Source organism: Ascidiella aspersa, chromosome 6 (genome assembly GCF_963924565.1).
Source record: "Ascidiella aspersa chromosome 6, kaAscAspe10.2, whole genome shotgun sequence".
In the NCBI taxonomy this organism is placed as follows: domain Eukaryota; kingdom Metazoa; phylum Chordata; class Ascidiacea; order Phlebobranchia; family Ascidiidae; genus Ascidiella; species Ascidiella aspersa.
In genome coordinates, this window is record NC_139452.1 from 19,447,180 (window position 1) to 19,461,763 (window position 14,584).

Here is a 14,584-nt window from a genome sequence, read left to right on the forward strand (position 1 = left end):
TGCGGTCTATGTTGCCCTTACCAAAAAAGTTGCCCCCCTTGCCCTAATCGCTCCGGCGTCCCTGAGGGACGGCGCCATAAAAAGTCACTGCATATTGGTAGCTGCAGCTGCAGGCGGCTGGCGCAGTGGGGCTGCGTTGAAACTGGTAACTGGATAAAAGGTAAAAACTGGGTTGCCAAATTGAAATTTTTTTATAGTTAAACCAATGACATAGAAACTATATTTTTTTTCTCTCTTTTTGAATCATTCCATGTTAATGGTGTTAGGTAAAGGTCTCTTAGTATTCTATAATCAATTCGGTTTGCAAAAAATACAAAACAAGGTACCGTCGACAAATTATGCTTTACTGCAATATTTTGTTTTTTTTAGGGGGCATTATAATAATAATACTACATTGCAATGTATGCAATACAGGATGCATCCTAAAATCATAAAGTGCACCCGAGGTGCACTTTTTTGCCCTTTGTTGCACCCGGTCACACAGATTTTTTCTGCCGTGAACCCGCGAGATCTCGTCGAGATCTGCCATACTTTCCAGCAGTGGTAGCAGGTAGGTAATATCTGTCAAGACTCAAGATACTTGCCTGTTGCCATCAATCATACTTTCCACAGAAGTCTGACTGTGATGTACTTTTTCATAGTTCCAACTTGCAGTCTGTTCCAACAAATATTGTGTTTTTATTTCTAGAAATCTTTATGAATGAAATCACTATGTCTTCTGTAGTTCGCGCAGTTGTGCTGCATTTTTGCTATGGCATTAAAGACTCTATACACGGAATTGTGTTAATATATTCCCTGGACATACAAATTCAACAACAACAGGCTGAGCGGCGAAGAAAAATTCAAGATGCCATGAATACTTCTCGTAGAGCAGCAACAAGGCGCTTTCTGCCCAACTTTGGTTTGTTATTTTTTGGTTTGTAAGTGTGGTAATACACTAAATTAGGGAGTTACACACAGGGGCGTATTCTATCGAGAAAATCAAAACGGTGGATGTCTGGATTTTCAACTTAAGGAATTCCCCTATTTTCCAAGTGACGTCATAAAATTTATATGGTATGACGTCATTAAATGTTAATTGTAACAACGCAAAAAGTAATCAGACACATCTAATAACGTCCAGCAAAAGCGAACCTTAAATACGCAAAGCGAACTTGTGCGTGAAAACACTTGGTGTGTAATTGTTAATTTGGAACCCATTTTATCTGTTTTTCTTAAAGAACTCATTTCTTGCAAGTTTTGAGTTATAGCAAGTGATTTGTAAACTTACCTTTCTCATTGTGTTTCTAATGTTTTTATATTGGTCAAATATAAGTTGTTAGTAGGGATGTTCATAGTAGAATATGGAATCCTTCCAATCCCATCTGGATTCAAATCCAATTCTGCCGTTTATTTTGGGTAATTGGAACTGATATAATTTAATGTATGAGCACCGATTGTTGCGCCTAATTTTACAAATGCGTGTGGTAAGTTGGCCTGTCGCTGCCATTTATAGGGCTTGCTTCGAATGTAGCCTGGTAGTGCTATCTCGCTAAAAAAACACGTTTAGTCGTGTCTGTCTGCTGTGCATAAGATTTGCGTCAAGTCTGGTCGGTGGAGACGCGACAACAAAAGAAATAGCGTTCCATCTCATTAGTCGCGATCAGACTGCTTTAAAGCGTTTTTGTCTAACCGGTGGGGATTCAGCCTTAAAGACCAGTTTTAAGGCACCCTTTTAGAGTGTTTATGGTATTACGGCAGCACTACGACTTAAACTGTCTCAGAAAAAATAAAGTAATATTACTTTGCTCAGGTCGTTTGTAATAACTAAAAATAAATCTATAAGTCGGTTTCGAGGGTTCATCAATAGTTTAAAAGTATAACACAAGCCAACAAAAAATTTTTTTTTTCAAAAGGCATGGTATGTTAGATCGATTTAGGGCTATATCAGGGGCGCTGAGTACGAAAATGCCATTACTTTTGCTGAGTTGGCTCTAGTTTTTGATATGTTGCTTCTTTCTACATATATATACTATGAAAAATGTATGCTAGTGAGTAACATAGGTCTAAAGTGCTGGCTTCTCACCTCCGTGAATATAATATTCTTGATTCAGCAACAAACATAACGGTTTAACAGGACAGAGAAGAAATGTTAATGCAATTTTTCTCTCAAGAAGATAATTTTGTGTACTGTAATAACATCGAAGGACTTCTTTTATCTATTGGTCTATACTTGGATATAAACCAGAAGAATGGAGGTTATTCATTGACAGCTCCAAAGAAGTTTGAAATGTGTGCTACTGTACAACAGAAATAAGTTTGCCTGTGTTCCAATTGGCCACTCAGTTGTTTTAAAGAAACACTACCAAAGTGTAATAAAGATTGTCCTGAAGAGACTTTCTTTTACTGAGGATATGCATTGATTTAAAAATGATCAACTTTCTCTTAGGACAATAAGGCCGCTACAGCAAGTATCCCTGCTTTACTGGGAAAGTGGGGACACTGATCAACACTGGATTACTGAGGAATGACATATGCATGAACAGCTTGTGCGCGGAGATAAAAACATTGTAAATAAACCTTCTTTGGTTAGTCGTGATCGCATCATTTTACCCCCATTGCACATAAAATTGGGTTTGATGAAACAGTTTGTAAAGGCCTTAGATAAAGATGGTGCTTGTTTTGTATACCTGTGCGAAGTATTTTCTGGTCTTAGTATCGAAAAACCTAAAGCAGAACTTTTTGATGGGCCACAAATACTAAAATTAATTGAAAGATCAGTTTTTTTCATCACATAGGACTGAAGTTGAGAATGCAGCCTGGCACTCTTTCGTTGCAGTTGTAAAAGGCTTTATTGGAAACACAACAGCAAATAACTATGTGGATCTTGTAGGAGTGATGCTTACAAACTTTGAAAACCTCGAAATATGAGTAAGGAGCAAAGATTCACCACAATATCAAATTAATAGAAGAGAGATATCAGTCCGATGGGGTGGTACTCACATGATGTCAGATTACTGCTGGTGCCTAATGCGAAACTGTCCATAACAATACTACAGGCAAAAGTAGTACAAGAGGGCTCTTTATCCTGCAGATGACTTTAAACTAATTTGAGTAAATAACTAGAGTCGCAACCACAGACTTCACTAATACACATCCTGAGACATGCTTTAAATTCTCTCTGATAAATTAAAAAATTGATTGCTTGTTCATTTCGTCTGTTTTTACATATTGTTTGTCTATCTTTGTTGGCTTAGGCATACTTGGTTTGTTATTACCAAACTACTGCTATTTATTGTTTATTTCAAGCAAGTTTTAATGTGGTTTAGGAAGCTTGAGTCTCACAAATAGCAATACGTTAGGAGAATCTAATAAAAATACGAAAAGATGGGGCATTTTTTGTGTTGAATATACAGAAAAAAATAGATTTATGCAGCACTTCTTTATTTAGCTAGTCTCATTGTGTCTTAGCTTTTGCTCATTCTTGTGGTTTTAGTGCAGATAGACTTACTACAACATTTTGATATAGGCTGTTCCTTAAGATAAAATGCAACCTTACTTCAAACTTTAAAGCTACAAAAAAATTATCTAAATTCGTCAATATCTTAAAAACTAGAGCCAATTTGCAAAAACTGTTGGCATTTTCAAGCACAGCGCCCCTGATATACTCTCAAACCGTTCTTACCAACCATGCCAAATGTTTTTTGTTGGCCAGTGAATTTATTAAATGAACTTGTTTACTTGTGGCATACGGATTTCCGTTAAAAAACAAGAACATAACTTCATGTCTTCATTTCATTTTTTCCAACTATATGGCTACATCAACATGCTAATTTGCTGTTAAAAACTGTATTTCACATCAAAGTACTAAGGCAGGTTAATTTATTAAAAATAAATTTTTGGATGGAAATTCTTAGATGGCATGTCAGAATTTTAGAGAGGGTTATTTCGTCTAGCCAACGCTGATGCTATACCCCCACCCGAATAGAGAGAGTGCAAATTTTTTTTCCAGGCCAACCATGCTCTTGTAACTTTTATCAGAATGCAACCCCTAAACATTTAAATTCTAGAATCGCATTACAAAACAATAGGCACTGAATGAACTCATTTATGGCAATCAATTTTTACCACAGCAATTTTTATTTATCTGAAAACCATCAATATATATATATTAATCTTTTTACATCCTGGCTGTATTTGTTTAATTCTAAATAGGGTATATAGTGCCACCTCATTACCCTAATATATATACAAATCAGACAGCCACTTTCTGTATTAAAATGCATTCCTAATCAAAAAATCAGTTTAAATTCTCCAAATATGTTCAAATTGAATATATATGCTATTTTAAACAACGCCCCTCGTTTATTTTTTATTAATACATTCCAGTCCAGGGGAGTTAAAATGATTTCTGCCATAAACCACCACGCAGCCAAACCTGAAGGCATGATGATTCACTAAATACGAGCATTGGTTTAAAGAACTGCTTTAAATGGCAGTACTTTAGGATGTAAATCTTTGTATTTTAATTTCCGATTACTATACATATTAGTCAGAAAAAGTTTTTTGATTAATTACTGTTTTGTCACTAAAAGCTGTCTCTATATATATTTTATGAGCATTTCACCAGAAAAATAGAAGGTAAACAATTAATTAAAAACATATACATTAGGGATGTTCAGATTTAACTTTTTTTCGAAAATTTATGCTTCCTGCTCGATTTCCCATTATGTGTCACATAAAAATCAGTTTCATAAGTTTTCAAAACAATTGGACCACATTTGGGGGCTCGACGCCCAAAAAGAAGCCCCAGAGTTACTACACTAAAGTTGCTAAAATCTGGGACTTACCCTTACACGATGCTGTACGTTTTTCTTCACAAACACAGAAACCTTGTAATTTCTGTATTACAAAATGGCAACAAGCATCACAAATCTATTTTCCATTTTTATGTAAATTATTATAAATATTTAAAGCCCCTAAAACCCTACTCTACCCCATTTTTGGAGGTTTTATTTAATTTATCACATATATATATGCAATAATTATATTTTTTAACCAATTCTTTATTATGAAAAGCAAAGTATTTTATTCAACAGTGGAAAAAGGAATACAACAAAAATATTACAAAAAAAAAAAAAAAACAGTTGTAAGGAAACATCAATAAAAAGCTTTTATCATTTTTTAGCCAAGTTTTTTTTTGAGAAAATCTGGATATAATCGCCTGTGATCTTCAACTGCCTGTAGTAAGCTTGCACGTTGCTGAGGATTGTCGGTTAATATTGCAGCCTAATCAGTGTTTAATTTTACCCCTCTTTCTGCGGCATCATTCACAGCTTTTACAGTACAGACAAACGACTTTAATTCATTGTAGCCATAATATGAGGACCATGAATGAGGAGAATGCTTCAGCCAATCACATTCCTGATTAAGTAGTGTAAAAATAAACCAGGAATCTGGGCCAACCAAATTCTCTAAAGTGGTATAACTGTTGATAGTACGATGCAAAACCGGAATTCCTTGGTGAAACTCATCGGGTTTTGCAGTTGCAAGAAATTTTGCACAATGGCTGCCTTCTTGTCATTGGTTGTGGATTATCACTAAACAACGAAAATATGACAGTTTCTTTAACAAGATACCAATGGTGAGGATAAAGCTTATTAAAGGCAGCCTCACCAACTTCCTTATCAATTGCAGTGTATGCCAGCTTTAAATGGAGAAACTTTAGGTCATTGATTGGTGCATCACTCCCAATGCTAGCCTTAAGCCAAAATGGAACATAGAACAATGCTAAAAATGTGTTGAACTTTTGAAGTTTTTCTACAAAAATAGCGTCATAACTAGGGAAGTAGAATATCGAATGATTCGAATCCAGATGAGATTCAAATCCAATTCTGTCATTTATTTCGGGTAATTGGAACCAATATAATTTAACGTTTTACCGCCGATTGTTGCGCCTAATTGTACAAACGCGTGTGGTAAGTTGGCCTGTCGCTGTGGAGACCAATTTACAGGGCTTGCTTTAAATGTAACCTGGTAGTGCAGTGTCAGCGTTTTTTCGGGCGACCAATTACCGCGTCTCGCGATAACGTTCGTCTAATAATTAGGTGTCAATCAAGCATTATTGGGCGAGCGACTAACATGCAATTTCAGGTGGGGAGTTCCCAATTTCCCTAAATGCGTTAAGTTGCAAACGTAACATTACATTATAAGAGGTGCTGGATGTAACCAAATGCGCTATAGGGTTACTTAAGGTCAAATTTAGGCCAATATTCAGCGAGGTTATACAGTAATGTACAGCGTAATTGTCAAGGATTCGTTATGTCAATAGTAACTTATTCTTTGCAGTACATTATTTGACTGCATAACAGTTCATTTGAATCAAAAAAAGAAGCACAAAACCCAACAATGCTTTAAAAACAGGGCCGAATTGCTAGAGTTCTGTGTTCGGTGTTGCATTGTACTCACTATTGGCAAAAATATAAGTTTTGGCAACAAACTGGACAGTGGACATATTACAGTTTACACAACTGCTTCAAATGACAGTTGTTAAGAATGTTAAACATATGGGAGATTTTTTTTATTATAATGTACACATGTTAGCAAAAAATCCCTTCCCCAAACAAAATCGAGGTTAAATAATTTAATTAAATTATACTAGGATTCGATATTCTGGATTCGTTATTCTAGATTCGAAACCTATTATTTTAGAATACCTTGGTATTCTACTTTGAACATCCCTAATCATAACCCATCTGTACAGACCACATAAACATTTTTTAGCAATACAAAACTTGCCCCATCTACCTTGCACTGTGCGCTGCACCTGGTTTGTGATGGGAGACTTTACTTTGTGTTGTGGCACCTAGTATGGCCAAAGTATTTTCAAAAAATACACATAGTTAGTTACACGCTGCTGCAAATCCTAACCTAACTTTGAGTGTATAAAATGTTAAAATCGTAAACTGTTCTAGCAACTAAGAACAGTAAACGCTGTAAAAATCTGTAATTTAAACATTTTAAGATAACTTCGCAGTACAAACCAGAATTCTATACTGACTTAACAATTATTTCTTTGTTATGACATCGCACAGTCGCTACAACAGCCAGCAGCAGTTATGCCATTTAACAGCCTTTGTTGTTGTTCGTCAGAAGTGTGACCAAGTATTTGATTAACTTTAGAATCCGTTATAATCGATATAGCCGACAACTGGTAAAGTAAGATTTAGTAGTAGAAATACCTCAAAGTAAGCAGAGAAGGCATTATGAAAAAAAAATGACAAACCTGAAATAAAACCTTTTTCCGTCTTAACTGATTTAACGTCTACCAAAAACTTGGTCATAATGCAGGCCTAGTGGACAATCAATGAAAGCGTAATAACGTTGGGAATCTCCCGGATATTGTAAAATAAACTTTAGGGGCTTGCAGAGCCCCTAAATGCAATCCAATTTCAATTTATTTTTGCATAGCATAATTTTTGTGACCCATAATGGGAAATCAAGCAACAAGCATGAATTTTCGAAAAAAAGTTAAATCTGAACAACCCTAATATACATATATATATATACTAGTCATTCAGAATTCGTAATTCTTTTTCGAACATCCCTAGGTATATGTAAATACACTTGCAAACTAGGAAATGTATAGGATACATGAGAAGACTGTTGTTTAAAATTCATAGAAAAACTTAAAACTTTTTTTTCATGTCAAAAAAAATTTACCTAGCCAATACACTGGTGATGGTAATACATGTTGCAAATGTGCTACGCAAATGTGCAACACCCCCCTTGTTATTTTAAAACAACCCTGGTTTTATGTTAAACTGCAACAAACTTTTCGTTTTAGAAAGCAACGACTTGAAGCCCAAGGAACCAAGAATGATAGGAAGGGTTGTCTTAAGTGCCGCATTAAGCTTTTTCATTTGGATCAGTATTTGGGCATTTGCTCAATATCTTTTGCCTGCATTGCACTGTTTCACAAAGGTATGTTTTAAAAATCTTCTAAGTGAGTATTTTTTTATCAATAAATCTAACATCATGCATATGTATTTTTGTTTTTGGATACTTAATAACATACAAAAATTAGTAAATCAATAGAATGTGCTTACTCTTGGCGCCAATATTGACATTCCTGCCAATTTTAGAAGAATCCATGCAGAAATGTAAGCCTTTGCCAAATTGATAAACGTAACTATTACACTCCTAAGTATGCAGACTATATATTAATTGGAAGGTAATAGAAGTTTCTGAAAGATTAAATCAAAACGGTTAAACACTGATAAAACAGTAGTAGGTGTCATAAAATTAATACCTGCATGCTTTGACTTACCATAGAACTATCTAACCCAGTGGTTTTTTTTAGGGATAACGCAGAAAGTTGTCAAATCTTGACGTCAAAAAATAATTATTCCTAAAAAGACAGTGTTGTAAACAAGTGATTTTGAAATGACTTAAGTCAGAGTCAAGTCATTCGTAAATTATCTTAAGTCCAAGTCAAGTCTTTTTGAATAAATATCAAGTCAAGTCCCAGTCCAAGTCATCGGTTGCCCAAGTCAAGTCATAGTTAGAGCAAGTCAACTTCAAGTCCAGCCCTTATCAAAAAAATAAAAGTTCTTTAAATTATGAAAACCGGCAAACTTCTCCGATTTTTATGAGCAACTCAAGTAAAAAATAACATAAAAGCCACATATTACAAGCAAATTGTTTTATGTGCAATGATTGGGATAAATAACGCAATTTTATAAATAATTGCTGAATTAAAACAATTTATTTTAACCCCATTTGTCCAAATGACTTTTATAAGTCAAGTAATTTAAAAACAGTGACTTAAGTGCACTTAAGTCAAGTCGTCAAGTCATTGACTTAAGTCATTACAAAAATGTGAAAAGAGGTTTTGTTGTCAAAGAACTTGTGGTAAAATATGGAACTAAAATGCAGTCTAACCTGCACAAAGCGAGAAAAAAATTAGTTTGTTCGGTTTAAATTTGGTAAAACTTTTACTTGGGCTTAGGGACATAAAAAATGCATATAGTTAAAAACACAGGCATTTATGTTCTAATTAAACAAAAAAATTGGATTTTGTTAGTCATGCGGGCTGTGGCCCAACATGCTATGATGTACATATTACCTTTGGTATTAACTGCTTGAAAGGTTGAAAGGGACTAAAACAATAAAGACAGATAGAAGTTGGTGCGAAAAAATTGTATTTACATAGAAATTTGCGAAAAATATATTTTTAGGGGGCATTGCTAGGTGCCCCCTCTAGATCCACCCCTGCTTACAATGCTCTTAACCAATCTGATGACCATCAATGGTAGACTGATGTCTGGCTTCCCTATAACATAAAAAATCGGCTAATTTTAGACCTGTCGTAAAGTGCCAAGTGCTAAGTGCCATTTCAGCATTAGGTCAAACCCCCCAAAAAATCGGTGAATTTTAGACCTGTCGTAAAGTGCCATTTCAGCATTAGGTCAAACCCAAGTTTGCATCAACGTATGGCTGCCAGCTACTGTCTGTGGTTTATGATTTAATCTTTTTTGTTTATTTGTATTAACAAATTATTGTGTGCCTGGCCATTTAATCCTCGATGTATTCTCTCTCCCTTTGCTCAATAACAGTTTAAGATATTAAAATATGTGTTAACGGCCGCATAATTATGCATTGGAGGCTGCAGGTTGAACATCGTTGATCTCACGAGTTTTCTCATGGATTTTTCAGATGAGAATGCCTTAATCAATTACAAAAAATCCTTTAAAGCCACCCAAATCGTGGCTACGTCATGTACACACAACCTTATTTCAAATCAGCAGCACACTTCCTAATTGCAGGAATTAATAATTTATTTTAGTTTGTTTAAATAGTATGCCAAATGATATCCATTTGTAAACAATTATTCAAAGCCAGAAGTTTTTCTGACAACTTTTATCTGGGTTTACTATATGCCGCTGAATAAGCATACAACAGACAGCAAATAATTTGAAGATCAAGTACAGTTAGTACTTAATTTGTCAAAATATGCAATATTCAAATAGACATCAATTTTTATTTTGCTTTTCTCGTCAGTGTTCTAACTTGGCAGCAATACTTGTGATTGAGGTACATACTAGATGTGGTTTCTGTTGTTAAATTTTTTTCTGTGGATTTATTTTGGGGCTTAGTTTTATATGAGTGGTTTGACAGTCTCAGTGGGTAGTTATAAATAACTAAATTAACCCAATTAAGACAATAATTTAAATATCCAACTGTGGTATGCATCACAGTCGCAGAAAATTGGAAATAGTATTTTGGCGTAAGTGTGCGTTTTCCAACCTTTTTGACACTAGTGCCCCCTTGGGCTTACTATTATTTCATATCGCCCCCCTCATCTTGCTTTGCAGTAAAGTATTATACTAATCGTTGCCTAACATCATATTGTCTTCACTTTCGTTTCGATAAGCTGTAAGTCTTATTTTTTTAGGTTGTCTAAACATACATTCACTATAGGAATTTATGGATACAATAATTCACCAGGTTATGTTATTACCAGAAAAAAATCAACTTTCTGCACCAGTACTTTAAATCAGGGGTCGGCAACCTTTTCTTGTCATGGGCACCAATCAAACTCAGAAAGGTCTCTGTGGGCCGCACAAAATGTTAACTAAGAAATGTGTTATTGGAATGTTAGAACAATTGTGAATCAGGCGGACCTCGGTTTTTTCATCCATACTACCAATGAAAAGTGTAATAAAGCTAGTTTGAGGAAACGCGATAACCTTAGTGTTTATAGATAGTGTAATTCAGTGTTTGTTAAGCTCTTTAAGTCCTGGCGCACCTGGCGAGCGAAGCGGGCGCGATTTTTTTGTGGTATATCAACATTTCTTTTAAATTTCGTGCTAGTATTCATTACATTGCCGAAAAAAATAAAAAATGTAAAAAAGATGTGTAATATTTTTGGATACGTTTTCCGTTTGTCCGCAACGGTAAAAAGCGCTGCTATTCGAAAGACAGCATCAAAATGTAAACAAACTTGACGTAGAAAGTTCATTCGCGCGAAGCGCGAAAAATTTTTGCCTGTACTAAGTCAAAATAGTCAAAAAGTATTTAAAATGGACTCGTGTCTAGTTGTCAAAGAGGTGGCGAGCCGTAAATTGGCGACCCCTGCTTTAAATATACAAACATTTTGCCGCGTATAAAACTGTGAAACGCAACAACAACCAACAGCTTTACATAAGAAAGTCAAATATTACGTAACAATGGTCGGAAAACAACTACAAGTTCGCAGTACGGAAGGTGCCATTTAAGGTTAAAAGTTACCTACAGTCCTGTTTGTTACTATTTTTGTGTAAACTTTTTATAAAATTTAGCCTTTACGTACTTTTATGTAACGCCCCCTTATGTGCATTCAGCGCCCCCCAAATTAGAAACAGACCCAAAACGCCCCTTGTAACTCGCCAACGCCCACAAGGGGGCGGTACCGCCCACGTTGGGAACCTCTGGTTTAAACAAACATAGTGTACAACCAATTTCTCATTTTTGAACAGGCAAACTGACCAAGTTTATCAAAAAATATTTAGGTTTAGGTTTGTATGTTTGCCACACCTGCTCGAAGAGAGACGAAAAATGTCCTATAACTAATTAAATTAAATAATTTTTACTTAACCCCCATGGCGTTACAAAATCCTTGTTATATTTTACAAGCACTGCTCACTGATGTAGTGGCCTCCATTGCGGCTGAAGTTGTGGTGTTTTATTGTCTTTAAATTGGTTACCTAATTTATTCTCCTGCTTCCCAAACAATAAACATAATATCTATCTATCTTAACCCCTGCTAAGCCATACCTTAAGTTTGAAATTTTTATTATTTATATTTCAATATTACATACTCGCTTTAAAGCAGTGGTGGGCATTCTTTTCCTAGTCTGTGAGCCATTTTTAACTGACAGTCAGGGAGAAGACTAGTTGTTTTTCAATTGAAATTTAAACAGAAGGCAGCCCTCTTGTAGGGCGTCTCTCTTGTAGGGCGTATTTAGCGTTAAGTCTAAATACACATGAAGTCAATCAAATAAGAACAGCCATTTCTGTTTTGCTGACCGCCTCCAGCAAGATCTTATATCCTAATTAAAGCCGATTTTCCCCCAATTTAAAAGTAAAATATACAAATTGATGACCTCCATTATGGTATCTCGTAATTACGTGTTGAACGAGGATGAATATAACCTAAATTATCCAACGTTTCAGCAGTAACGACCGTGTGTAAATGTTGTTTTATGGAAAATGTAAAGATTTAAATGCGAGTGATTTACATAAATACTTTCTTGGAGAGTACAGCAAAAAGGGCTATATTTTTACATCCTGTTTAGGAGATATTATGACTGCTAGGTGATTAAGAGCTGTGCAAAGAAGACACACTCATTTTAGGTTGTTTTTAAATTTGTTAGGTTTTTACGATTTATACTTTTCTATTAATGTGTAATCTGAAACATAGGTTGGGAAGATATTTTTAAGTACGTTTTTATATTATTGCGTTTGCTCTGAATTGTTAATTGTGCATTACTGCTTTTACATTGAGTTTTATCCATAGTGTCGCTAAACGTGTCCTCGTGATCGAACTAAAGCAAATCCATAAACCAAATTGTTAGACGGGCGCTTGTTCTTGCGCCCGCGACCATTTTTTGTATAACAAATAGCACACGGCGACCCACCTGAAAACCCTTTGCGACCCCCAGTTAAGGAAATACTGCTCTAGACAAAATGCCTGGTGTTTCCCAGGTTAAACAGAACCAGTTAATTTGTAACGCGACTCTTCCCAGGTTAAGTCTAACCCGACGCAGGTGTGGTTAAATATAGATTATTTACCAGGTTAATTCTAGCTGAGAAAGGACTACTAGCGTTTTTCTGGCAATGTAAATAAATTACGTTAAAATGTAACTGGTAAATACTATTTAACCTAGGCAACGCACGGTTAGAAGTGGAAAATTCTACATTCACCCTATATAACGCCGAGTACCACAACTTAGAAAACTAATCACCATTCTTGGTTTATATTTTATTTTTATTTTTTCAGACTATTTTAACAACAGTGTTCCAAGAGGATACTACGCAAGACAAACACAAAGGTTTATGGCCTTATGTGGAAACTGGTCTACATTACACATTTGCCGCCCTATGGGTTTTGCCATTGTATGTAATTAGTAAACTGGTTAACGGCTTGTGGTTTGTTGACGTGTCCGACAGCGTTTACAAGCTTCTCTATGGTAGGCCTCGCGCCTTTCCCTCCATTGGTATAGCAGCAGCTGACCTGGTTTATGGGATTTCAGTGGAAACCATATTTCTTGTGCAGGCCTCTTTTGCAAGACATTTTCCACTAGAAGGAATCGGCTCCCTACTCTACTGCGTTCACATATGTCTCCTTTATTCACTGTATGCTTTTGAATACAAGTGGTTTAATATGGGCATGGACTTAAAAGTACGACTTCGCTTGGTTGATCAGAACTGGCCATATTTTTGCGGCTTCGGCATGCCACTGTTTGTTATGACGAACTTAGTATTTAACTATTACCCTACCATTGTGAGTGCATGCATTTTCTCAATTTTGTTTCCTTTTTTTATAGTCAGTGCTACCCGGGCGTCTGTTCCCAAAGAAGCGGCTTTTATAAGACTGCGCATATTCGAACCTGCCGCTTCAATTTGTAACATACTTTTCAGCCAAATTATTCGATTAAAGCAATCTCGAAACTTTCGCCACTAAAATAATCAAACGTGAATTGTGTTGTTGATGTTTTGTTTAAGGAAACATTTGTTTGTAAAAATTCTGCGTGTTTCAGTAAAAATGTGCACGTCAGTATAATATAGTAAGCACGATGTTTGGCATATGGCTATAATATTATAATCTGTCTTAGTAATATTTTGCTGTCTGAAATTTATCTAGACTGCTTTAAGAAACTGAATCCGAAACCAATGACAACAGATTTCTGATTTGTCATTGCTTCGCGGATATCTTCAAAATAAATTTTGACTTAGGACGGCGTTTTGTTTTTATATAGCATGACCAATAAGAGAAGGAAAAATATTTATGGCAAGCCTATCGAGCTGCCTCGCTACTCCAAATAGTAAAAGAGATAATTAAATTATTACAGAATCAAGAAAGGTGATCTCCCTGCAAATCCCCATGACACTTTTGCAAGCTGGTTCTTGTCAGGGGATCGCCGTGTAGCTTAAACTGTTAGCAAGAGGGGAAAAATATAAAATTTGGCAGCAGCAGGAGTATCGCCAGTCTAGCATTTGTTTTACTGGCATTTCAGCCTGGTGCTCAGTCGTGTTAATGACCCCACAATTGTTTTTGTTTTCAATGAATAACCAAAGAGCCTTATCTAATATGATATGAAGCGTGGTTATTCAAACTGCGAAGATCCGGTTTGCGATAGTTTAAACTTTATGTAGCAACATTGATAGTCAATTGAGTTCTTTGTGGCAACGTTTCTTTCCCACTTAAACAATTCAGAGAAATTAGGTTATATAAAAACCCACATGAAAATATTGCAATAAAATAGTTTTAATTTATTTTTAGATTTGTCTCTATATGGTTTTATATCTAAACAACTTGTAAGTCAGTTCTTGTTGTTTTATT

The 14,584-nt window shown here is 35.5% G+C and overlaps 1 protein-coding gene and 1 pseudogene across 1 annotated transcript; both read left to right on the plus strand.

The window, feature by feature from the left end:
* The first annotated feature begins 369 nt into the window (after nucleotides 1-369).
* Nucleotides 370-13,981, plus strand: LOC146140628 (etoposide-induced protein 2.4 homolog). Its single transcript, XM_083391393.1, has 4 exons — nucleotides 370-550; nucleotides 689-901; nucleotides 7,826-7,962; nucleotides 13,022-13,981. The coding sequence occupies exons 2-4, from the start codon at nucleotides 697-699 to the stop codon at nucleotides 13,703-13,705; spliced, it is 1,026 nt and encodes a 341-aa protein (XP_083247519.1). The 5' UTR covers nucleotides 370-550; nucleotides 689-696; the 3' UTR covers nucleotides 13,706-13,981.
* On the plus strand, nucleotides 2,619-3,088 carry LOC146140629 (uncharacterized; annotated as a pseudogene).
* Nucleotides 13,982-14,584: the final 603 nt, after the last annotated feature.